The sequence below is a fragment of the Drosophila elegans genome, unplaced genomic scaffold, assembly GCF_018152505.1.
Source record: "Drosophila elegans isolate 14027-0461.03 unplaced genomic scaffold, ASM1815250v1 contig_814, whole genome shotgun sequence".
NCBI classification, from domain to species: Eukaryota; Metazoa; Arthropoda; class Insecta; order Diptera; family Drosophilidae; genus Drosophila; species Drosophila elegans.
Window position 1 is genome coordinate 2,368,945 of NW_024546167.1, and position 26,298 is coordinate 2,395,242.

Consider the following 26,298-nt stretch of genomic DNA (forward strand, 5'->3'; position numbering starts at 1 on the left):
AAGGGGTATGATATATTGTGTCGTGATAAACATCGAATATATTTGAATCGAAAAAATGTTTTGTTACTGATGAAAACTTTGTTATGATATTATTATAAACTAATTTTAAATACTTCTTTGTATTTCTAAAACAATGCGTTGCATTGCAAAACTATACATTGTTTAAATATGAATGTAAATATCGCAGTATGCTTCTACAGCCGATATATCGGTGTTTCTCCCATCCCTAGACTGAGAGCGAGTTCTCTCCGTCTGTTTAGCATTCGCTTTATCACGCATTCGTCTTTTGAAATCCCCATTCGACGGATGGTAAAAATTTGACGGATGGTCAAGATTTAGCTGAACGGATTCGCGTCGGAGTAATTGAGCCACCTTTTTGCTTTTTGAGGCGGCCAAACGAAGAAGTGTCGAATTGATTTTGTGCTATTTGCGTGAAAAGCATCGCTCCGTCGGGCCTGTGTGTGTGTATGGTAAAACATAAATAAAGTGCAATTACGGGTCAGTAACCCAAACAAAGAAGTGATAAGAGTGCAAAGGGTCCTTGAAAGCGAGTGTAAAGAGTGATAAGTCTGCTTGGAACAATGTGCTCGAAAATCTCTTATTTGCCTGTGTACGAATGTGTGGGTGTTTAACTCACCTGTGTGTGTGCGGACATCTGTTCTGTCTCGTCTTCTTATGCTTCCATCCGTCCGTCTCACTGTCCCCCACCGTCCACCCCTGTCCCTTACCGACCTCCTGCGGTCCAGTCTCCTCGTCTCGCTCTACATGCCCACCAGGTAAAGGTGTGTGAGTGGGGTCTTACAGGCTGGCTCTCTCTCGCTCTCTCTCTCTCTGTGTGTGGTAAACTATTTATTGTTCTTTCATAATGCAAAAAGCAAACTATTTCAAATGGATAACTTGATATAAAAACTATGTAAGCAGTTGTAATTATTTCGTATTGTTATTCATTTGCTCTGTTAGGAAATTTGACAAACCTCGACCTTAAAGGTGTTGATTTTGTTTTGAAGGAAGAAATATTTTTAAATGTTTTTTTTTTTCTCAGAGCTAATTTTGTGAGCTAATTGCTTTACCCTAATTGCTTGAAATTTTACAATTTTTTAATGAAACAAACGAATTTCTCAAATTAACAGAGAGCATTTCAATGGCAATAAACATGAGTGTGAAAATTTTCAAGGTGCGAGATTAGTTTCCTTGATGTTGAGCCACCCTGATTTTTCTTTGAAGGCACTTGTTACAGATTCCTTTTTTCCTCTTTCACTCTCTTTTCTCTCGCTCCCCCACTGAGTTTTTCTTTGTGACGTTTTATGGCGTTTTCTTCGTTGTTGCTTTCCAATTGATTTATTTTTGCATAATCGTTCAGTGCCAGACCAAAGCAACTCATAAGCAAAAGAAAAAATAAACGCATGCTAAGTACAATTGACATGTGTATATGTATGTAGTACTCTCACATGTTTACATGTCCACTATATCTAAAGGTTTTGTGATTTTTGACAAAAGGCGAATGATTTGCAGTCCCGTGCTAATGGCAAAATCATATTTCCGTTGCCGAGAAATGATCAATGGAATTCTATACGTTTTTGCACTTCGAGTTTTCGAGCAATGATTTTAGTCGCGTTCAAAATGTTCAAACTGTTCCACCACGAAAGATACATAAGTAAGAACTGGTTTTCCTATCCCAACTCACAGAATTTATCACAGCTATTCTAAAATGAGTGTGACAAATTTGAGATCAAAATTAGTTCAACAATGAAATTAAGCTTTCTATTGGAGGTGTATGTGATTTCAAAAGAAACACTATAAGGAAAAGGTATACAAATACACAACTGTTTTGATACGAATAACGTTTTGATTACGACAACTGTAAATATCGGTTTGCGGGAAAGGCACATTTTCAATCCATTAAAAAATAATGGTCAGTAGAAATAAAGATTCACTTCCTGTTAACTTGAAACTTAGCGGAATAACTAAATTCATTCAGAATTTATTACCTACATTACCACTATATGTACGCATATTGGTCGGTAAAGATTGATAGTACTTGGATTTATTGTGTTGGCTAATCAGTTTTGAAATCGAACTCTTAAAATTATACCTATAACGGCATTCAAATAAATGAATTTATTATTTTCTTACCATTAAAAAATTGTTTGTCCATTTTTTAGTTTTTCAACAAAACAACAACAAACAACAACAAAAAGTAAATTTTAATATTTCACGAAAAAAAAGCTTAGCATTAAATTTAAAAAAACACTTAAATGTACGTCTAATACGCAATTAATTCGGATGTATTTAAAGTAAACTTGATAATTTACCTGAGAAAAGTTTATTTATATAGAGAACAAACTTGTCTTGCCCACAATTTAAGAAAATTGGTTAGTTTTAACCAATTCAAGCAAAACAACCGTACTTTTTTATTTACGTTAACCATTGTTAACCGATTTTCCTGCATTTACACCTTGATGTGTAATTCCAATATTCGTATAGCTTGTTCCATTTCTTGCGCTTGACAGACGCTCTCTCTCGGCCCTGCTCCCCATACCCTCTCTTTCGTTTCCTTTTGGTGTTTGTAGCCCCAATTAGCTGGGTTTTCTTGCCAAATCTCGGCACGTAACAAAATGAGCGAGGTAAAAACACTAACAACATTAAGGCATAAACATAATCGCGCGATCGCGTTGTGCTCTCTTTCTAACGGTATTTGTGCTGGCGCTGTCCTCTCTCGCTCGGTTAACAAAACACAAAAACCGGTTTAACGCAGATCTTAGCTCTCCATTCGTCCCGCTCGACTTGCTCCGAAAAACTCACTCTCTCCCAGAAGAGAAAGACAAATATACGCGATTGTTATTGTTCAATAAATCAAATAATTCATTCAATTATTTTCAGCGAAACAAAAATGTGCAATTTGAATGCCAAGTAACTTGAGGAATCTCTTTTCTATTTTGTGTGTTTACAAATAAATTCCCCCAAATTAATGTGCGAAAGAATCTCACTGAACAATAAAATTGAATGAAAAGTCGCAGTGAAAATCGAAAGCAAGGAGGAAACGCAAGGAAAGCAAGTTGAAGGTAAGTCCTTACAATTTTATTTGCTTTTATTTATCGATTGGCGTCGTTTGAAAACTTGTCAACGGTTTTATCAGCTGCTCTGCAAACTTCCCACTCATGGCCCCAATATATCGAGTTGTTAACATTGCAACGGACCAGTTGGGATATTACGTGACTTCTTTTTTCACCGAAAACCCCTTGAACATAACAGCTATGGTGACGAAAATTGAAATCAAATCGCCGAGTGTGTCACACAATATCAATCAAAGTCGCAGAAACAATGCTTCAACAGCTGAAACTGCAATTCAATTTAACGGAACACGGTGGAGGGATAACTTTTCCGACTGGCGGAAAATCGATTGCAACGTCAGCAATTGGTACGACTTTAGGACTTCCTAGTAGTCAAACTTTGCCCACGAGGTTATTCAATCTTAGCCGAAAATCAGGACCCTCAATTTGTGACACGGATTATATGCCATTCCTTTGTGAGGTTCCTTTTTGGCAGTATGGTTTGCTGTGACTCTTAATGTAACATTGTTTTTAATAACATCAAGTGGATTGCGCAACGTTATAATAGCAAATAGAGCTTCAGAGAGCTAGTAGTAAATCAACAAAAAGATGTGTACTTTACGTTAGGAATAAAAACAACAACAAGATGTGTACTTCACGTTTAAAATAAAAACAACCTTAAAACTTTAAGTAAAACGCAGGCTGGTTAAAAAATGACCTGTCTAATTTATTAACTTTTAGGTGTCACATTAAATGATTATAGTTCAATCTTTTTTGCTTTAAAAAAATGTTAAACTAAATATACATTTTGTAGGACAAGTTGTTAAATTTACAGTTTAACGTAATAAATACAATTTGAACGATCTATGATCTATTTCATATTTTTGACGACATTTTTTCAGCTGCAGTCTTGTGTTTTGTTTTCCGCAGCAGTTAAAACTTTTCATTTAAATTCGAAATCCCTGTCTATATTTTTTTTCTTTTTCGCCTCTGATCAATTCGCCATGCAGTTGATTTTGTGTCTATATTTCTTTTATACTTCCCAAGTGAACTGTTTTCTCCTTTGGCTTTTGCTTTACCTTTTGTGCAATCGCTGAATAAGTTTTCACATATTGTCCAATTATGCCTTTAAACGATCATTGAATTTAATTTCATTTTAAAGTCATGGGCAGAAATGTTTTCATAATCTGGGAGTCGCGTTGTTACATCATTAACGTACTTGAAAAGTTATTAATTTTGTGTGGAATGGTACAGAAGAAGGGAATGCGAAGTTCTTTAATCAAAGGAAAAGATAATTTTAATTAAAATTTTTCCACAATGTCAGCGGAAAACTTGAAGAAGAAGTTTAAGTTTGCTAATAGCCACAACTATTTCATAAGTTGAGGGGGTATTTATGTTTATTTGGGCAGGCTTTGCAAGGCGTAAATTTTCCCCCGTTTGCTGGAAATACTTAAAATTTTCGCCTTAAAGTGGCAATTAAAAAAGCATAAAAACAAGCACAGAAAGTACTCAAGAAATAATATGGCATAATGTTTACTTTTTAGCTTGTTCGTTGGAAGGAACAAATTTGTTCAGATGTGTTAAATTACTATAAAATACAATTTTTATTTAGAAACTGTTCCAATTTAAAAAAAAAGAGTCACGGCAACTGATTCCAGCTTTAGGGTTACTAGTCAAAAATCGCACGAAATTTCTCAAATTCGTCATTGACTTTTGTTTTCGTTTCTCATTCTCAGGCGTAGAAAGCGTGGTTTTAAAACAAAGCCAACAACAACGGCGATCAGAAATTATACAAATTTCGGTTGTGTGGCAACGAGCACAATAACAACAATGATAACCATTTTAGTAAATTCACCAAATACCAGTAAGAGAAAAAATAGGCTTTTTTGTTTACATTCGTTTTTTCCTCCTCGACTGCACACGAATTGCGTTGAACAGAGATTTAGGGCCACACATTCATTCATTCATTCACTCACTCTTTCGTTCACTTGTTTCACGTTCACTCATTCACCTATTTATTTAATTTTTCGTGTATATTTTTCAACTTTTCCTGTTGTAATTTTTTGATTGCTCCGACTGTGTCGCATGTTGGCGTTTTTAGGTCAGTTCCAATCTGTGTTTTTGCCCTGCCTGCACACGCAAATTAAAGTTTACCCCAAAAAGCCGCCTCTAAACTTTTCCTGATTTTCATTTCTAAACAATGGTATTTTAAGTTTGGATTTTTGTTGGGCAGTTTTTTAGGGTTTCTCCCTATGCGAGTTGAATTTTAATTTCGGTTAAGCTCTGATTACTTTCTTTTTTATTTATTTATAAATTCAAAAACTGACTTGATGTCTTCTTAGCCCAAAATTAATATGCTACTCTTTGGATTCAAGCATATACCACAACAGTTTTACATATTTAAAGATCAAAAGCTATGCTGTTCCGAATTCTTTGTTGGACTTCTCTATAGAATTCCCTCTCCCCAGATTTTCGTGGGTCGGATGTTCGCCTCTAGCTAATCCCGCCCCCTAGATTAACTCCCGTCGAGAAGAACTTAAACAAACAAGCGGGAAACACAAACAAACTGAACGTAAAGCTCTTTTGGGGCAAGTGATGATGCTGGGAATGGGCATAATCCGATCTATCCAATCTGCATTTGGGTCCGATCTGAGGGGTGTATGCTCTGTTGATTTGTCTTCATTATCAGCTCGTTGACTGTTTGCTATTTGCCTCTGATTCTCGGGTAAACATAGAGCCAGACGACGTGGCCGTGATTGTTTGTAGTGTTTGCTTTTTGTGGTAAAACTTATTTTTAATCTTCGAGCACACAGCGCGTTGCCAAGTCGCTCCTCCCACGGCATTTTTTTTGGCCGCCCCTAAGTTTCACCCCCGGAAACCGCCATGGCGTATGAGTTATTTTCGTTTGTTCGATGGGTTCAAGTCGATCGGACGCTTTGCAAATTTTATGAATGCTTCTGACAGCCCCACAACCGCCTCCTTTCCAATAAACTATGGATACACCAACACGCTTTTATCATTTTTTGACAGCAATGCACAGTGGTTGCAGATTTTGTTGCTCAACTAAAGGAAGCAAATCAATATTTTGGTATCTGATTTTAATAGGATTACTTTTTCACACTTATATTATCCCTTAACTTTAATTACAAAACATTTATTTAGGCTTAGATTTATCAATGCGTCTTAAGATTACTGTATTTGTCCTTTGTTTAATATATACCATATTTTTAAAGTGCTTCAATTTGACATTCTTTCTTTTTTCTAACTCTCAGTAACTTTATTTAATCAACAAGTCTCAGCCAGCTAACTGCCGAAATATTTTAGCTTCCAATAGTTTTTTTCTCCAATACTTTTAACTTTGTGAATATTAAAATAAATATATCATAAATCACTGTAGCTAGTGCTACTTTCTGTCCGTCTAGGTATATATAGATGAGATGGGCATATTTTATTCAGGCAATGCAGCTTGTTTATCTCTGATATATTGACGCATGGCTCCTGTTGTGGCTTCCATTGTTTCTATTTTAATTATTCCGCATCTTTATAATTCCCAAACATGCGTCAAATGCCCCCGAGATGCAAACACAAGCAGATATACGGCTATAAAGGAATATGGCCAAGCTTTGGGAACTGGTACGTGAAATGATTTCAGCCAAATGTTGGCTTAATAACTGTTTTTGTTTGCTTCTGGCTTCCCAGAGCCATATATTCATTTCCTTTTTGCCTCCACCCCCTTTCCCCTTTCCCCATCACAGTTTCCCGTTTCCCAGGCAAGTGTCTTTTGTTTTATCAGCTGCAAAAAGTTTTGTTGAATAAACAAGTGAACCTTTTTCTGGCTCGTATATTGTGTTTTGTAGCGAATTTGAATTATTATCCAAGAGCCTGTGACGTCAAACTGCAGTGGAAAGCAATGGGATGAGGTAAAAAGCTTCTGTGTTTTTAACTGGCCTTTAAATTTCAAGGCGATTACCGTGATTGATCTTAAGTTAGACAGCAAGAAAATCGGATTCGATTTTATCTACCCCAAGGTTAAGGCATTTTGACTACTGTAATGTCAGCAAACGGTTACAAAACATTCTTATCTGCCTAAGTTAATTCTCAGGATTTATGTGTGTCACTCCGTTTGAGTTTGTGCCACTCTTGGCCTGGCCTTCGCAGCCGGTCAAACGAGTACCAATGACCAATGCGACATAGCTATAGATGCAGATCTATATGTACTCAAAGATTCAGATACCGGTTTGCAGAAACACACCCACTTGAAATGCTGTCATCCACATCTGCAATGTCCAAGACAAGAAGCAAACAGTAAAAAATCATTACCTTGTTGTTTGCATCTAGCAATAAATCATTTTAAGTATTTTAACATACTTGTTGAGAATTTTAAAGCGTTTTCAATAAAGCGGTTAACATTAAAGTTAACAAAATTAAAAACTATTTAAAAATTATATTGTTAAGGTGAAGCTGTAGGTAACGATCAGCATATCTTTTTTAGGATATGTTGTAAGTTTAGTCTATAAATAATTGATTTTTAATATATGCACAATGAAATAAACCTTTGGAAATATAATTGATCATAACTTATGCCCTCATTTTTTCTCAATGCAATAAATGGCCGGAACGTAATTATGAAATAAATTAATCGGTCTTTGTTGGAGTCTGAGTCTGGGTCTTGACCGGATCGTGAATCGATCAATTACTGTGAGAGAGGCCAAACTGTACTCTGGCTAATAATCGAGGTCAGCACTCTCCATATGGAGACAAAGCAGCAAGATCAGCGAACTTTCCGGGCTATGTGGTGGGGGAGGTGGAGGTGCTATGATTCAGCTGGGGGCCACCTTATGAGACACCCGCGATGGGATGAGATCTTGGGCAATGAATTAATGCACAGTTTCCCGCCACTCTTGGCACATCTCGCTCGGTGACATGTGACTTTTGGCGACTTGTGCAATTAAGAGCTGCAGCAACAAACACAAAAGTGTCGCAGTCGCAGCGGTAGTTACAGATACAAATACAGATACAGATACAGATCCAGTGCCCTGTTCCATTGAAACTCACTCTCCGTGCCAAAACTCAACTGAATGGAGCTGACGCTGACTAAGAGGATTATTTTCCACTCCGTTGCTGTTGAATCTTGGTGTTGCTGCACTGTAATCCGATCCACTTCATCTAACTCACACCGATTTGGGTGTTTTGTTGTGCACGGCGAGTCATCTGGGTGGGTGGTTTGAATACTTCACGGAAGCCCCTCTTTTTCGAACCAAACCTTACCCAAACAGCAGCAAACCGATCCAAGCCAAACCAAACCCAACCCAACCCAAAGTAATTTAAAACAAAAAGCTTAAAACGAGTTTTTGTCGAATTGCAATGGCCAAATAATTGCACGAAACGCATTCGAGTTGCACCACCGAGTGCACAAAAGGGGGGAATGGAAGCTAAGCCTGTGGGTCTTAGGAAACTTGAGAGCTGCAGTCGAGTTGGCCAAAAGAATGCCTTTATAGCGTTTGGGATAACAGTCGGGAACAAAGAAACATTTGGAAAAACGGTACGCTCTAAAGAAGACTTAGTAAAGATTAAGTATACCTTTACTAATACGATATATAATAACAGTGGGTAAAAACGACTTGACAACCAAAACTGGAAGCATATAAATCAAAATATATGGGAAAGAATTTGTGAATTTATGAATTTCAAAAATCATAAATAATATTTTTAAAGTCTTGTCAAGAAGCTTGTTTTACACAAATATGAATTAATTTCGGTGCATATTGCTGAAAAGCTAAGTCCTAAAATATTAAAATAAGTAAAAGTAATTCGAGTTAAATACCATTTATAGGTGTACTTAACGATTTTAGTTTTATACATAAATCGAAGTGAAAAGAAGTTGTATATAATTTGCGAACATCCAAGTATCACTTTTTGCATGACATTTAAATCTATAGCAAATTACTGTTCGGAACCGAAAACTAATGGAATTATTTCACTTAATATAGCATATAAAGTCTTGTAAATCCCAAAACAGCTCAGTCGTAATTAAAATCGAGTGATATCATGAATATCGTACCGTTAGATGCTTTTGAAACTCTTCCGATTTCCGCCAACCTTAGAACTCCTATGATTTGTCCGCCACTCTTTTCGTGGCACTCTGTGGCGAAGATGTGTATCCCTAATGGTGACATAGACATAGACAAATTGTATCCACCTGATGGAGGGTATGGAGAAATTCCTGGAGGAATCCCTGGAGGAATACCAGGAGGCATACCTGGAGGAAAAAATGATGGAAAACCTGGAGGAACTTCTGGGGGAAAACCTGGAGGACCTTCTGGGGGAAAACCTGGAGGAACTTCTGGGGGAAAACCTGGAGGATCTTCTGGGGGAAAACCTGGAGGAAATAGTGGAGGAATACCAGGAGGCATACCTGGAAGAAATAATGGAAGAATACCAGGAGGAAATAATGGAGGAATACCAGGAGGAATACCTGCAGGAAATAATGGAGGAATACCAGGAGGAAATAATGGAGGAATACCAGGAGGAATACCTGGAGGAAATAATGGAGGAACTTCTGGTGGAAAACCTGTAGGACCTTCTGGGGGAAAACCTGGAGGAACTTCTGGGGGAAAACCTGGAGGAAATAGTGGAGGAATACCAGGAGGCATACCTGGAAGAAATAATGGAAGAATACCAGGAGGAAATAATGGAGGAATACCAGGAGGAATACCTGCAGGAAATAATGGAGGAATACCAGGAGGAAATAATGGAGGAATACCAGGAGGAATACCTGGAGGAAATAGTGGAGGAACTTCTGGGGGAAAACCTGGAGGAAATAGTGGAGGAATACCAGGAGGCATACCTGGAGGAAATAGTGGAGGAACTTCTGGTGGAAAACCTGTAGGACCTTCTGGGGGAAAACCTGGAGAATCTTCTGGTGGAAAACCTGGAGGAATACCAGGAGGAAATAATGGAGGAATACCAGGAGGAATACCTGGAGGAAATAGTGGAGGAACTTCTGGGGGAAAACCTGGAGGAACTTCTGGGGGAAAACCTGGAGGAAATAGTGGAGGAATACCAGGAGGAATACCTGGAGGAAATAGTGGAGGAACTTCTGGGGGAAAACCTGGAGGAACTTCTGGGGGAAAACCTGGAGGAACTTCTGGTGGAAAACCTGGAGGAACTTCTGGTGGAAAACCTGGAGGAATACCTGGAGGAAATAATGGAGGAATACCAGGAGGAATACCTGGAGGAAATAGTGGAGGAATACCAGGAGGCATACCTGGAGGAAATAATGGAGGAACTTCTGGGGGAAAACCTGGAGGAAATAGTGGAGGAATACCAGGAGGAATACCTGGAGGAAATGATGGAGGAATACCAGGAGGCATACCTGGAGGAAATAATGGAGGAACTTCTGGGGGAAAACCTGGAGGAACTTCTGGGGGAAAACCTGGAGGAAATAATGGAGGAATACCAGGAGGAATACCTGGAGGAAATGATGGAGGAATACCAGGAGGAATACCTGGAGGAAATAGTGGAGGAACTTCTGGGGGAAAACCTGGAGGAAATAGTGGAGGAATACCAGGAGGCATACCTGGAGGAAATAATGGAGAAACTTCTGGTGGAAAACCTGTAGGACCTTCTGGGGGAAAACCTGGAGGAATACCTGGAGGAAATAATGGAGGAACTTCTGGTGGAAAACCTGGAGGAACTTCTGGTGGAAAACCTGGAGGAATACCTGGAGGAAATAATGGAGGAACTTCTGGTGGAAAACCTGGAGGAACTTCTGGGGGAAAACCTGGAGGAACTTCTGGTGGAAAACCTGGAGGAATACCTGGAGGAAATAATGGAGGAACTTCTGGGGGAAAACCTGTAGGACCTTCTGGCGGAAAACCTGGAGAATCTTCTGGTGGAAAACCTGGAGGAATACCTGGAGGAAATAATGGAGGAATACCAGGAGCCATACCTGGAGGAAATAGTGGAGGAGCTTCTGGGGGAAAACCTGGAGGAACTTCTGGTGGGAAACCTGGAGGTATACCTGGAGGACCTTCTGGGGGAAAACCTGGAGAATCTTCTGGTGGAAAACCTGGAGGAATACCTGGAGGAAATAATGGAGGAACTTCTGGGGGAAAACCTGGAGGAATTTCTGGGGGAAAACCTGGTGGAACTTCTGGGGGAAAACTTGGAGAATCTTCTGGTGGAAAACCTGGAGGAATACCTGGAGGAAATAATGGAGGAACTTCTGGGGGAAAACCTGTAGGACCTTCTGGCGGAAAACCTGGAGAATCTTCTGGTGGAAAACCTGGAGGAATACCTGGAGGAAATAATGGAGGAACTTCTGGGGGAAAACCTGTAGGACCTTCTGGCGGAAAACCTGGAGAATCTTCTGGTGGAAAACCTGGAGGAATACCTGGAGGAAATAATGGAGGAATACCAGGAGGCATACCTGGAGGAAATAGTGGAGGAACTTCTGGGGGAAAACCTGTAGGACCTTCTGGGGGAAAACTTGGAGAATCTTCTGGTGGAAAACCTGGAGGAATACCTGGAGGAAATAATGGAGAAATACCAGGAGGCATACCTGGAGGAAATAGTGGAGGAACTTCTGGGGGAAAACCTGTAGGACCTTCTGGGGGAAAACTTGGAGAATCTTCTGGTGGAAAACCTGGAGGAATACCTGGAGGAAATAATGGAGAAATACCAGGAGGCATACCTGGAGGAAATAATGGAGGAACTTTTGGGGGAAAACCTGGAGGAACTTCTGGGGGAAAACCTGAGGGAACTAAAAACATAAATATCAACGATATTAAATTGAAAACTGGCTGATTGAAGTTGTTCTTAACTTTAAATATTACGACCTCGGAATAAGAAAATTATTACTAAATTTGCCTTGAAATTAGTCAACCTTGCTAATTAAACCAATTTAAAATAAAAAGATGTAAAAAAAAATGTTTTTTTCTTAAAGAGCCTTATGTTTTCTTTATTTATTGAATACATTTTTTACTGATTTCATAATATGTTTGCTACAATATACATGTATATTAAAAAAGAAAAGGTATTAATAAAGGTATTAATATATTTAAGTGCGCAGTAGTTTTAAACTATTAACTCAATATTAGGTTCATGGAACGAAAATTAGAAAAGGGAATGGGAAATACCCAATTATTGGGAACCGAAATTTTCAATTTACAAATGACGTACTTATCAATAATAATAACAGAAAACAATAATATATTACATAATGTGTATGAATGTAGGTCGGAGGGTCAAGCCAATGCATAATCTCGGATTCACAACATTTGAATTCTATATTGCAAATGAAATACTCCTTATCTCTTTGAGCCCCTAGTCTAGGCACAGGGCATTAGTTACGTATTCGGAACTGTTATCTCCTCCACAGTGGACCCCTAATTAGTTATTTGAAAATTCAAATTGATTTCCAAAATGGGCATGGAAAGGAATCTAACATTTTTGTACAAAAATTAGCTGGAACCATTTGTTTGAACTTTTGTGTATACGAAACAATTTTTCAGATATGTATAAAAAAAAAGAATTAATCTTAAAAAAATCTTTAAAAAAAAAAGTTTATATTGTCTATGTCCTATTTAAATTATATAGTGTTTAACAACAAGATTCCATTAAATACGCGAATATTTTTAAGTTTAAAAATAATAATTATAGGAGGTTTTTTTTGTGTAGAAAGTGTGCTTATGAAAATATTCGGTTAAGTAGAAAATTTCATATTTCGGTTTTGATTTCAAACAAGAAAGAAAGCAAACTTCGGCAAGCCGAAGTTCATATACCCTTGCAGCTATTGCATGAATTAAATACTTTAGAAAATATTTAAATTATAATTTACTTGAGTATATGCTGAAAAACATTGAAACTATGATGATTTGCAGCTCAATTATAAGATAGTTATTTTATATATTTTTATTATTTCTATGGGAGCTATATGATATAGACGTCCGATTTTGATAAAATTTAAACCATAATTCTGAAATAATTAAACATTGCTATATGTCGAAGAACTAAACAAAAAATTATAAAACAGAAAAGTTATAATTTTTTTTCATTTATTTTTCCTATTGTTCCTATGGGAGCTATATGCTATAGTCGTCCGATTTTGATGAAAATTAAAACATAATTCTGAAATACTTAACCATTACTATATCTCGAAGAGCTAAACAAAAAATTAAAAAACAGCAAAATTATAATTTTTTTTCATTTATTTTTCCGATTGTTCCTATGGGAGCTATATGCTATAGTCGTCCGATTTTAATGAAATTTAAACCGTAAATCGGAAATATTTAACCATTACTAAATGTCGAAGAACTAAACAAAAAATTAAAAAACAGCAAAGTTATAATTTTTTTCATTTATTTTTCCGATTGTTCCTATGGGAGCTATATGCTATAGTCGTCCGATCCGGCTCGTTCCGACTTATATACTACCTGCAATAGAAAGACAACTTTTGGGAAAGTTTCATGCAGATAGCTTTAAAACTGAGAGACTAGTTTGCATATAAACGGACGGACAGACGGACAGACGGACAGACGGACAGACGGACAGACGGACATGGCTAGATCGACTCGCCTAGTGATGCTGATCAAGAATATATATACTTTATAGGGTCGGAGATGTCTCCTTCACTGCGTTGCAAACTTCTGACTGAAATTATAATACCCTCTGCAAGGGTATAAAAACGTTGAGTTGTCGGTTGAAATTCCATTGAGACTTAGTGAGCTCTAGAAGTGCTTCGCCTTGAAATTAATCTAAATTAAATTAGACCAGAAACGGCTGCGTAAATAAACTGAAGCCTTTATAAGATCACTATGCCATTTTTTTTTTATCAAGTTTAAGAAGTTTTTGTGGTGGTGAGCATGAGAACTTTAACTGTTTGTTCCGAGATAGATGTTTTCAGTCTTATCGCACTGTTGTTATAGTGTTTCTTCATAATTACTTCAACTGCTGTTGCCCTGAAACGAAAAAAGGGAAAATGCCCATTTGTGCTTCTCTTTTGCCTTTTGTCTTTGTTCCATTTCTGTACAAACACACTCTTATCGGGGAATATATAACAAGTCTGAACATCATCTGCCTGCTTTCGTATCAGCAAAGAAATAATTTTTCCGCAATTAGTTAGTAACGATTGTAGTATTTTTGTATCTTCTAAACTAAGGAGATGTTCACACTCCACCTGAAAGTGTCTTGGTATCTTATTTTTATCTACTAACACAGAAATCGGAGCGACAAAAAAACAGCAGAAAAACATAAAAACAAAGCAAAGCAAAACAAAACAAAACCAGAGAAGAAACCGCGCAGAAAAACTTGTTTTGTAAACTTAACTTCCTGTATGCGAATCGCATAAGATCGCTTATGTATCCGTATCTGTATCTGTGACTGGATTGTGGATATTGCGGCCTGACTTTGTTGCATACAGACATGCAGTTCGGGAATCGTATATGGCAATGCAATTGTATTCACTTTCCATTTACTTTTGATTGTTCTTCGAAAAATGCCATTAAGATTCTAAAAATGAACTCGACGGCCCGACAAATGAATGAACTGAACGAACAATAAAAGTGCAAAACAACGAGAAAGACGGCAGTGGATGACTCACACAGAGCCGAAATCTCCCCGGCTCGAACAAGTTTCTTTATTTGGCTATGACAGGCTTTCTGGCTAAAACTCGGCCCGACTGACCTTTACCATTTTGGCCAAGAATCGCACGAAATAAATCTTGTTTTCAATTTTGTTTGCACTTGCTCGATCTTTCACTTCCACGCACTTGTTTGAATGTCGTCGCACTTACTTATTGTCTTATTTAATTACATCAGCCATCTCACCGCAATCTTCGGGGGTTCAATGTCCCAATGTCCAGACACAAAGATATAGAAAAGACTGTGAGAGTGAGGGTGTACATAGAAACTTGTGCGTGATTCGCATCTTCATGGACGGCTGAATAGTCGGTGGAATAACCCGCAAAGGGCGTCAGCACGGAACTAATGCCAAATGATCAAGATCAGGCCACAAATGATTTAAAATCAGAGACGCACTCTGAATAAAAATGAGCTTGTTTGCCTTGTTTTATGAAAATTCAATTAGCTGCGAATTTCGTGAGGAAAGTTTTCCATTAAACGAGGTCTTAAAAGCTTCTTCCATAATCCAACTCTCCATTTATCCCTTTCCACTTGGTGTTACCTTATGCAACAATCCACCTGTCAGTCCTGCATTATTTTTAATATTCCAAAAATGCGAATTCAACTCAATTTGAAGGGTTTCGGTGGCCGCTTTCACCGTTCAGACTCTGGACAGCCCCTTCTGTCGCAGACGAGAAACATTTCATAAATAATGTACATTTTTGGGACAAACTCAATTTATGTTATACCCAGGGAGTTAACTTTGCCATGTCGCCCTTTAATTAACTCACATTGTGCAATTCATTCGAGAGTTGAGATAATCATACGCTTGTTCGCCACAAAGAGGAAATATTTTCCTAGCTGTTTTGTATTTCCCGTGATAGATCCGATTAATGAAAACATTTCCGATTGTGCCCCAATTAGATGTGCAATTCAGCAATGGAATTATTAAAGCATGTTTAGTTTGCTGATCTCCAGAGTAAACATTTCCTGCTACATTCGGAGACTACCTCAACTAGAACAGGGTAAAATTTGTGTTTTGGCAATTGGCCAGAGCAGGGAAATAAATTGAGGTAGACAAAAAATGTAGCTCTTTCATCATACTTTTATCCTGGGACAACTGCAGCAGCATCTGTGACACCGAAACCTCGCTGGTCAAAAGAAAAAAGAGATGAAGCTAAAAAGAAAAAACAAATTTGAAAATGTGGAACATGGAAGCAATACGAGGCGGCATTTGTGGGTCACTGGGAGGGAAATTCAATAGTGGGATGAGGATAATTGATTAACTGGTCAGTGGGCAAAGTGGTGGTGCAGCCAGAAGTGTGCACCACCTAGTACTAATGGAAGCCCCTAAATCACACTTAAGCGGTCATCCATCCGACCATAAGAGTAAGCTCCCAAGTAAATCCTCAATTAGTTGCCATTTGCATGGAATCTCAGCTTGGCGACTGGAGGAAAACCGGAAAGCAGAAGCGCACAATCACCAGCATTAGCTTTTTGCTGATTTTCATATTCCTTTTGAGCCTCGAGACAATCGATAAATGGGTCCTTCCTCCTCCTTCTCTGGATGCGTGCGAGGAGGAGGAGGCGTGTTCAAGTGGCGTCGCCCCTTTTGTTGTTATAGCTGCTGGTCTTTGCCAGCGTCGCATATTAATGAAAGCAAAATCGTTCGGCGAAGTGAGCAACTGTTGGCTCTCACCCTGATGGTTATTGCAATGACGATGCCGATGGCGATGCCATTGGAATCTGTTTTGTATCTAGAGGATGGCAAAGCAGTTTCATTAGTCCTTCCTTGAACGGGTGGATTGTATGGTCTTGTCACGCATTTATCTTAAAAAAACGATGGGTAATAAATTGTAAAAAAAAACTATACGGACATCTGTTGTTCTCAAAACACAGTATCGTGTCACGAACTGAATTTCGCTGATACACAGCCAAAAAATATAATCTTTTAATTATACAATAATTTGAATTTAAATAAATTCAACTAGAGTATACGAAATTTAAAACCAAACTTAATCGGTTTACATATTTTATATATTTTATAATTAATTTGATTATGTTGTGTTCCGATTTGAATAATAACACGATCAAATGATAATACGATGATGTCAAATGACGAACTACCTTTATTCTGCGTAGTGGGCATCTTTTTATACATACTTTGAGTGTGATTATTAAGAGATTATGCAATAATGGCATAGTTTGCATAGGAATACTGAATTCAGAAAAGAACTTTAAAGTAAGGATGTTGCAATAGATTTTACAATACATATCAGTTTATGTTAACAAAAATTATAGTATTTTATAAGTTTACATATGAAAATGTGTGTGATTCTTAGCCTGAGACCAATTTTCTTGAGATTTAAAGTGTGATCCTTTGAATAGAGCCAGTTTTCTTGAGCTTTAAAGTGTGAGGATTGTGACATGATTGCATTTCGAATAAGGACATCCCCCTAACTAAGCCATGCAGTCATCACGCTTACATGCACAAGTGGCTGAGTGTAGAGCAAGCTTTTAATAGAAGACGGCGTCAGAAAGCATCCTTCTCAGCTGGCGGATGTCTGGACGGGTGGCAGTCAAAGCGGGTGGGTAATGGAAATGGAGGTACTAGGTGGGTGGGCGGTTGGGTTACCGCCTCTCGTAATTATCTTTTTCGCCCTTTTTCGCTCCATCTCGGTCGCATGTTGCAGCGACTCTTCTGTTTGAGCTCAATTAATGTGGCAATGGGGCGAGCATTTCAGGAAGTAATTGTCGGCGTCATCAACTGGGGACTAGTGCTCCATGGGGGATGGTGTGTGTGTGTGTGTTTGTGTGTGTGTAAAAGTCCCTAATGACACTTCCGTGGAACTGAACTCTGAACTCTGAAAGTCAACTCCAATGCTAAGCCATTTCTCCCGCTTTTTATTCCAGGATATGCCTCAAAGCTGATCGATTGACCGAGTGAACGATTGCGCCGCCAGTTGGTTAAATGCTAACATAATACATAATGTCGGCGAAGCACATCGAGCAGTATACGAATCCCTCCTTCGAGCAGGAGTCCGACCCGCCGCCTCCCCCAGGGGGCGTGGCAGATGTGGGAACGAGTAACACCACGAACAGCAGCAGCAGCACCAGTGGCAACAAAGCCAACGATGCCGGCACCGAAAATCGCAAAGGTCACAGGTGAGGAAATCGCTGCAGTTGCTAGTTTCCAGTTGCCAATTGCCAGTTTCCATGTATATAGTTATAATTATATATGTATTATTTTGGAGACATATTAGGGACCACCCCCTCGGTGCAAAGAAAGTGAAATATGTACTATTTACCTAAATTGACACTTGCCTTGGGTAAACAAACACAAAATGTACTTCCCTATATACTCCGCCCCATATCAATAATTAGCTCTGGGAATGGGGGGCACGTTTAGCGGCACGTGGGTGAGCCGGATGGGGCACTAATAATTCATAAGACTGCAGCGCCTTCGCGCCCCGTCAAAACCAATCGATAGCAGTCGATTACGATGAGTCGGTCAAGTTTGAAATATTCAAAGGCAGGAAAAGGAAAGCGTGACAAACAAGTCCAGGGTGAGCACGTGAACTTAAAGGCTCGTCGACGAGCCCGAATCGCATCGATTCGATACGGCAGTCATCCGCGTGCACTGCCAGTCGAAGGAACTCCGGAAGAGTTGTCGAACGGAGAACGGGAAGTCCTGTAGTCCTGAAGTCCTGAGAAAAAGGCCAAAGGGAGAGTAGCCAGTAGAGCATTTGTGGTTGCAGCTGTGCCAAGTCAAGTAAGCGGTGTGGCAAGGAGAGATAGAATGTGGCCTAAAGGCAGAGGCATTGGCAGTGGCAGAGGCAGAGGCAGTGTGTTGGCCAACAGCCCAAAGAGCTTGACATTGAGTGGGCCTGGCGTCCTCGCCCTCGGGCGTCCTTGGACCGTCCATCGCCAAGTTCTAGGCCGTCTTTAGACAGGCTGACAAAAAAGACACAAAATGCTAGAGCAAGGCTGAAACATTGAATACCCTGGGCAAAGGCGAACTAGGTCCCAATTTTACATAACATTGAAAGAAAATTTCTACCAAAAACGAAAAAATTAACTACTTAAATAGTGTTTAAAACATAAGTTTAATTCGCCATATATTACCTAACTGGCTTGATTTAAAAGCTTTTTCTTAAATACAAATAATCCAAAAATATTTTAAAATTTAGTAGATTATAAACCTTTTAATTAAAAATAAAAAATTTTGCAGACATTTTACTTAGTTTTATTTCTAATCAATTTTTGTGACTCAGCTTTGAGAAACACATTTATAAAATACCTTTTTAGTTAATTCTTTTATAACTTGACATATGACAAAATGTTTTATCTTATACAACAAATAGTAAAAAGTTAAATAAAAGTTTAAATCTAGTTTTTGATACAAAGAGCGCACGTGTGGTGTTGAAAACGCAATCTACCAGCTTTATTTATAGTCGCTTGAGATAAAGATAAACGAGCTAATCGAATATTTCCATACAACAAAATTGCCATACAAAGCTTGTCACAAAATGTTTGGAAATTAGGCTAAAATTGAACGTTTCTTATAAGTTTTTGGCTTGGGGTATGGCATAAACCCAGAAAAAATGCAAAAAATCAGAGCTTATTGTCAAATTTTCCTTGTTGATCTGACCACGGAAATAATCTCACTTGCAGGCGGCAGGAATCGATGTACCAGATGACCGGCCTCTACTCGGAGACGAATAGCGGCGACGACAGCAGTATAGATGCGGCCCTTGACCTGGATAATCAGCCCCATGCCACATCCCACCTGGCCGGTGATCATATGCCGCCGGCAGGTGCGTCAGTGGGATTGGGAGTGGGAGTTGGAGTTGGAGTGGACAGCGTGACAGTGAAATGCCACAGTCGACAGGCGTCGGCGGGGGGCAAGTGTCCGGTGGATCAGGAGGAGGACTTCGACGAGGAGCAGTTCCGATCGGGCGATTGCGGCATCCTCAACTGTCGTCCGTACGGCATCCAGCGTTTCGCTCGCATCAAAATCTTTGTCCTGCTGCTCTCGCTGCTGGTGATGATGCAGCAGGCCCTGTGCTCGGGCTACTTCAACTCGGTGATCACCACGATCGAGAAGCGCTTCGAGATCCCCTCCAGCTACTCCGGCCTGATAGCCTCCAGCTACGAGATAGGCAACGTAATCACCGTGATCTTCGTCAGCTACCTGGGCAGCCGGCGGCACATCCCCGTCTGGATTGGAATCGGAGCGGTGATCATGGGCATCGGCTCGCTGGTGTTCATGGTGCCGCACTTTACGGGCGAGCCGAATCCTGGCATTGCGATTGTGAACAAAACCAGCGATAACATTTGCCGCAGTGCATTGGTGAGGGAACAGGACATGGACCTGGGTCGCCTATCCAGCGGACTATCCAACCAACCGCTGGCACCGCACACGCTGCGCGAGGACAACTGCCTGGAGGGCAAGGCCTCCACCACGGGACCCGTGCTGCTCTTCGTGCTCGCCCAGCTGCTCCTCGGCTGCGGTGGCAGTCCGCTCTTCACCCTGGGGACCACCTACGTGGACGATCACGTGCGCACGGAGAGCTCGTCGATGTATATCGGCTGCATGTACAGCATGGGCGCATTTGGACCCGTCGTCGGCTTCCTGCTCGGCGCCTACCTGCTCTCCTTTCACATGGACTCGCTCTCCTCCACCATCATATCAATAAGTGAGTAATGTAACCTTTTTCTTATTTGCATGATATGCTTTAAGTAGATTTTAAACTAAGAATCCATATGGAGTCTTACAATTTAAAACCTTTTTTTTAGTTTAGTATTAAGATTTGACCACTAAAAACAGACAAAAATCTAGATAACTGTAAAATGATAAATTTGTTGGTGCTTTTCACAAGTTTGTCACAGTTTGTGAAACGTCACTGGGAAATATATATATTATTATAAATTTATAAATCCAAAACAGCTTAGAGAATGGTGAGAAATGTCTCAAATGAACAAAACACAACTGTCCTAAAAAATCTATGGAAGTAAATATTTTTATTTAATTTAAGATTACAAATTAAGATTTTTAAATTTATATTAAAATGTGCATATATTCGATTCAGCTTTAGTTAAAAAGGCACATCAAAGACGACCTTATAAAAGACTAAAAAAAACTTATTCTCTAAAATCGTACTAAAATGTGTTTACCATAATATGTATAACCAAACAAACGAAACAAATTTTAAATTAAAGATAGCGCAAATACTATGCCCAGAAAAGCCTAATTTATTATAAATATATACGGTTGGGCCTGCAGAAAACTTCTGTAAAAGAGTAAACCATTTTATAGTGATTTTTATTCTAAATTAAGAATCCAACAAAATATAAATACAAAAACACATTATAAATGTATTGATGCCCCATCAGTTTGAATATATAAACTTATTTTAATAGTCCACGAAACAAAACTATTTTTTCTACATATTAACTACAAATATATTGAAAAATAAAAAACTAATTCATATAAATCAAAATTTATGTTTATAACTAAATAGTGAGTGAGTCAGAACAAATCTTTTTAAAAGAAATATAAAGGCAGGCACTTAAATCTTATTGACTATAGGTACTTAACCTTTAGTTTAGACAGCTTCTTAGGAACCGGAAACATTTCGGTTTCTTGAAGTGATTTTATTGCTACCATACTTGCAGGCTGCATAACAACTTGAACTTCATTGAACGTATTGATTTCTTGCAGGTCCCGGCGACAGACGTTGGGTGGGAATGTGGTGGGGCGGTTTCCTGCTGTGCGGAGTCATTCTGCTGGTGGTGGCCGTGCCCTTCTTCTCTTTCCCCAAGGTGCTGGCCCGCGAAAAGAAGAAGATCCGGAAGAGCAGCGTGGTGCAGCCGGCATTGCCAAACAACTCGGCGGCCACCGTGGCGACCGATGAAATGGGCAAGGTGAAGAAGCTCGAGATTGTGGCCGTGACCAGCAAGGAGGACGAATCGCAGCCGCCGCCCAAAGTGGACACTGGCTACGGCAAGGACATCAAGGACATACCGCAGTCGATGCTGCGCCTCGTGAAGAACCCCGTTTACATTGTGACCTGCCTGGGCGCCTGCATGGAGCTGATGATCGTCTCCGGCTTCGTGGTCTTCCTGCCCAAGTACCTGGAGACGCAGTTCAGCCTGGGCAAGAGTCAGGCCAACATCTTTACCGGTTCGATCGCCGTGCCTGGGGCGTGCATCGGCATCTTCCTCGGCGGCTGCATCCTGAAACGGTTCCAACTGAAGCCCAAGGGCGCCGTCCAATTCGTCCTGATCACCAACGTCATCTGCCTGGCCTGCTATGCGATGCTGTTCTTCCTCGGCTGCGACAACCTCAAGATGGCCGGCACCACAATCCCCTACTACACCAGCAACAAACAGGGCTCCACGCTGGAGCAGCCCTTCCAGGTCAACCTGACGGCCGCCTGCAACTTTGGCTGCGAGTGCCTCACCAGCGAGGTGGAGCCGGTGTGTGGCAACAACGGGCTCACCTACTTCAGTCCCTGCCACGCTGGCTGCACGGCCTTCTCATCCAGCTCCAACTACACCAACTGCGCATGTAAGTGAAGTCTTTGCTAGCTACAATTCCCAATATTTTAATTTCCAAAGTTTATTAGTGACAATTCATTTTAATTGCTATACTATTTTTTAGTTAATTGCTATACCATAATTTAGTGTAGCTGTACATAAAGTTGACTAAATACAGTTTTATTCTAGTTGTAAACAAATGAATTAGCAATAGCGTAATAATAGATTTTTTAATAGATTCTTTAATAGATTTTTTAATAGATTTTTCAATATATTTTTTAATAGATTTTTACGTTGATTATACAGTAACCGATTACTACAGTACACACTTGAATTAACCATAGCTTAAGAAAACATTTTTTAATATAATTTTACGTTGATTACTATCCATAATGTCAATTTATAAAATATTTATTAAACGGTATTTGCATTAAGCAAAACATCTTATAGTTAAAATTATAACAAATACAGTTCACACTTGAATTAACCATAGGTTAATAATACATTTTTTAATATAATTTTACTTTGAATACTTTCCATTATTGTTTGAATTACTTAATGTCAATGTTTAAAGTATTTATTAAACAGTTTTTGTTTTGAATAAAAACATTTTATAGCTGACGTAGTGACGTAATCGAAAAATTATCTAGACATAAATTTAATTTTATTTTCCTTTTTTAATTGTTGTCTACACTTAATTAGTATTTAAAAAATTTATATATTTTATTTATTATATTTTCCAGGTGTTCACGCCAACATCTCGAGCAGCATTTATCGGGGGGCTGGTGGCAGCCAGGCCCAGGCGCTTAGTGCCAACGAGAACTTCGCCGAGGTGACGGTGGTGCCGGTGGCCACCGCTGGACCATGTGCCACGCCCTGTCGCACCATCTACCCGTTCCTCATACTGCTGTTCTTCATGACCTTCTTGGTGGCCTCCACTCAGATGCCGCTGCTCATGATCGTGCTGCGATCGGTGTCCGAGGAGGAGCGCTCCTTTGCCCTGGGCATGCAGTTTGTGATCTTTCGACTCTTCGGTTACATTCCGGCGCCCATCCTCTTTGGTAATCTCATTGACTCCACCTGCTTGCTTTGGAAGTCGTCCTGCGGCGAGAAGGGAGGTCGCTGTCTCATCTACGACATTGAGAAGTTTCGATACAAGTATGAATAAATCATGTGGATGTGTAGCTTATTTATTATATCTCTCTTTTATAAATAATTTCCAGATATGTTGGTCTCTGTGCGTCTGTAAAGCTGGTTGCTTTGTTTATCTTTATGGTGGATTGGTGGTTGGTGCGAAGGCGCAAGCAGCTGGAAAAAATGAAGCCCCTTAACGCAAGCGATCCCATCATCGGTTCCATCATAAGTCTAGACAAGCGTAAGTTTAATATTCAATTAATGCTTTCAGGTTTGTTTGTAGGGTGATTTAACTGCATAATTGCATTCCAATTTAGTTAAGTTATATTCGAATTTGCTTAACACTAAAAAGCGATAATCAAAAAGAAAAGCAAGTCCAGAAATTATTGAACATTTATAATTTATTAAATAATTCAATTATTAAACCTAAAACAAGAGACAATCGGTTTTATGTTAAAAATATTTTCTAAAACGAATGGGGCTTTAACTTGTTGAATTTTGATTGACTCCGGATAAAATAATTTGTTTAATTAATTACTTTACCATTTTTCAGTATTTGAAGAAAAGCTTTCTGGCGCCGAGCCGCCCACTGCATTTGTTGGAGGCGGCGGAGAGCTGATCATACCCACAGAGATACTTCGTCATTCGCGCAACGATTCGCGCACCATGCAAATGGACTACTGGTAAGTATTTTTTAATATTTAAGTTTAAGAACTTTTTACTTAGATAAATTACATTTTCTGCAGCTACGACAAGTGCGGTCATGTGGTGACGCCGGCGAACACGTGCAACCAGCCACAGACCAAGTCAAAGAAGCACTTCCGAAGCGCCTCGTGTGATGTGAAGATGATCAAGAGCTTTGCACGGGACCACAACTCGTCCACAACGGGGCCGGCGGACGCGGCTGGTCAGGATGCAGGTGGTGCAAGCAGTAAATACAAGAATCTCAAGAAATTCCAGGCGCACACACGCAACCACTCGACGGATATGCACGATCCCAGTCAACCAATCCGATACATTCAGAACCAGCTCCGGCCGCAGGACTGTGCCGAGGAGGATGATGACGACGAGCTGACCACCGGCTGTGGTCACTTTGTCAAAAAGCACTCGCGGAACCACAGCTACGATCAGATCTACATGCCCAACAACATACGCTTTGATGCGGACTTCCTGCGTCATCCCCATGCACACCACAATCCGAAGAAAAATGTAAATGTACTGAAGAACGTGGTGACTGATATGGGCAAGCTGAAGAACTCAAATGAAATGGAGGCCGGTGGAGCTGGATCCCGTGGTCATTCCCGCAACAACTCCAAGGACTTGAACACCAAAATTCCCAGTGGAACACCAGTGAACAGTGGCTCTGGGCCGGGGGCATCCGAATCCAGCACAACGGGTCTGAGTGTGCTGCGGCATCGTCGCACCAACTCCAAGGATCTGAATTACCAAGTGCTGCCCGAAACTGCTCCCGCTAGCTCCTTGGCAGGGCATCCGCATCCACAGCACACGCGGAACACGTCGCACCACAAGATTCAGATCGATGACGATCGCAACGAGCTCATCAATGACATCGATGACGAGGAGGAGGAGCGCTCCAATTGTGCTTAGTCTGATGCCAAGTAGTTTAAGCTAGGATTATTATCGGTTTGTGGCAGCAGCATTCCTGGCGGCAAACGCCTCTTCGTGTTATCTGTGTGTGTTGCCCTACGTTTCCTCACGACTCAGTGACTCAACTCTCAGCTGCTCATTGTACTTACGACCGAGTGTTCAAATCTATTTTCCCCCTAAAAAGGCACCTGAAAATAGAAAACTTTTGATATATGCAACATTCAGCCAGAGTTCGAATCCGAATCCGAAACCGATACGAATACGAATACTTGCAGCTAATAGTGGTTACGTAACCAGGCGATAGAATAGAAATCCTAGCAGGCAACTAGCATATTTTAGAATAGGCGTAGATCGTTGTGATAGGAATATTTTGTATTGTATTTTTAGTGGAGCGTAGGATCCGTGAAAAGTCGATTAGGCGTTCAAACTGCAAACTCTATATGTTTCGCTTTACACCCACTATGTGCAATCTCGGTTTCGAAGTGAGACGATTGACTGAGAAACAGAGAAAGAGACAGAGAAGGGAACGAGAAACGAATAGCAAATTACAATGTTTTAATAATCCGAACATGTAAACAATTGTCAATGGAAATTGTGCTGTGAAACAATGTGTGAGTATAGAAAACAAAAAAATTAACAAAGTCGTTGGATAGGAAGGAATAAAGTGGAAACACGCTGAATGTAACTCTTATGCAATACATTATTTAGAGAATCTTTGTGGACAAACACGCCCACACATTGTGCATCCAATAGAAGGGTTCGAATGAGGAATAGATCTAGACTTGTTTTACTACAAAATCCTAAATCCTAAATCCTAAATTCCCTGTTTTAATCGTAGCGAGAAGTGCAAGCCTAACATAGATTTTAAAACCGAATGATGTACTTTAAATGCGATAATGCCTTAAAAATATCAATTAATTATACACGCAGATAGAATCAGTATCTCAACTGAAATGGAAATCGATTTCCTGCGCACTGTCCGAGTGCAAGACCCCAGTAGCCGTAAGTGATGCAATCTAGGTTAATTAGTACCAACTAATTCTATGTTTACACCAGCCAGCCACATACAGTAGGAACGGAGGCAGAGCGCTCGCCGAGCACTAAATAGATACATCCATATAAATAAATATATGTATACAATTCTACATTGATAAGTACCTACGCGTAGCTAAGAATTCGTATCGGGATATGTGTTTGTACAACATAACTTATACATTATGGAAGAGCGATTTTAATACAGACCACAAGAGAGAATGTGAGTCTTAGGTGCAAAAGATCATATATATCATATATGTGTATATGCGAAAAGTATGTTTAAGGAATACATATTTTTACTTAGAGAA

General features: G+C 39.7%; 2 protein-coding genes across 6 annotated transcripts; both read left to right on the forward strand.

Annotated features, from left to right (window-relative positions):
- The first annotated feature begins 266 nt into the window (after positions 1-266).
- On the forward strand, positions 267-26,095 carry LOC108141831 (solute carrier organic anion transporter family member 5A1). 3 transcript variants are annotated; one of them, XM_017265414.2, is made up of 9 exons: positions 267-498; positions 2,881-3,062; positions 17,585-17,836; positions 19,346-20,370; positions 21,396-22,244; positions 22,957-23,371; positions 23,437-23,588; positions 23,901-24,030; positions 24,094-26,095. In XM_017265414.2, the coding sequence occupies exons 3-9, from the start codon at positions 17,661-17,663 to the stop codon at positions 24,953-24,955; spliced, it is 3,609 nt and encodes a 1,202-aa protein (XP_017120903.2). In that variant the 5' UTR covers positions 267-498; positions 2,881-3,062; positions 17,585-17,660; the 3' UTR covers positions 24,956-26,095. The 3 variants fall into 3 exon arrangements, with proteins under 3 accessions (XP_017120903.2, XP_017120901.2, XP_017120902.2); XM_017265412.2 differs by having other exon boundaries at positions 267-470; XM_017265413.2 differs by having other exon boundaries at positions 267-465.
- LOC121467897 (uncharacterized transmembrane protein DDB_G0289901-like) lies at positions 7,559-12,110 on the forward strand. Of its 3 annotated transcripts, none has more exons than XM_041710660.1 (2): positions 7,559-11,370; positions 11,599-12,110. In XM_041710660.1, exons 1-2 carry the CDS (start codon positions 9,099-9,101, stop codon positions 11,856-11,858), a joined length of 2,532 nt encoding a protein of 843 aa, XP_041566594.1. In that variant the 5' UTR covers positions 7,559-9,098; the 3' UTR covers positions 11,859-12,110. The 3 variants fall into 3 exon arrangements, with proteins under 3 accessions (XP_041566594.1, XP_041566595.1, XP_041566592.1); XM_041710661.1 differs by having other exon boundaries at positions 7,560-10,848; positions 11,113-12,110; XM_041710658.1 differs by having other exon boundaries at positions 7,930-12,110.
- Positions 26,096-26,298: the final 203 nt, after the last annotated feature.

Excerpts from the sequence above, each read along its gene's own strand:
- LOC121467897 (XM_041710658.1), top strand. The coding sequence starts at position 9,099 with ATGAATATCGTACCGTTAGATGCTTTTGAAACTCTTCCGATTTCCGCC.
- LOC108141831 (XM_017265414.2), top strand. The coding sequence starts at position 17,661 with ATGTCGGCGAAGCACATCGAGCAGTATACGAATCCCTCCTTCGAGCAG. Across the intron at positions 22,245-22,956 it reads CAACTACACCAACTGCGCAT|GTGTTCACGCCAACATCTCG; the intron begins GTAAGTGAAGTC and ends TATATTTTCCAG. Across the intron at positions 23,372-23,436 it reads ATTGAGAAGTTTCGATACAA|ATATGTTGGTCTCTGTGCGT; the intron begins GTATGAATAAAT and ends AATAATTTCCAG.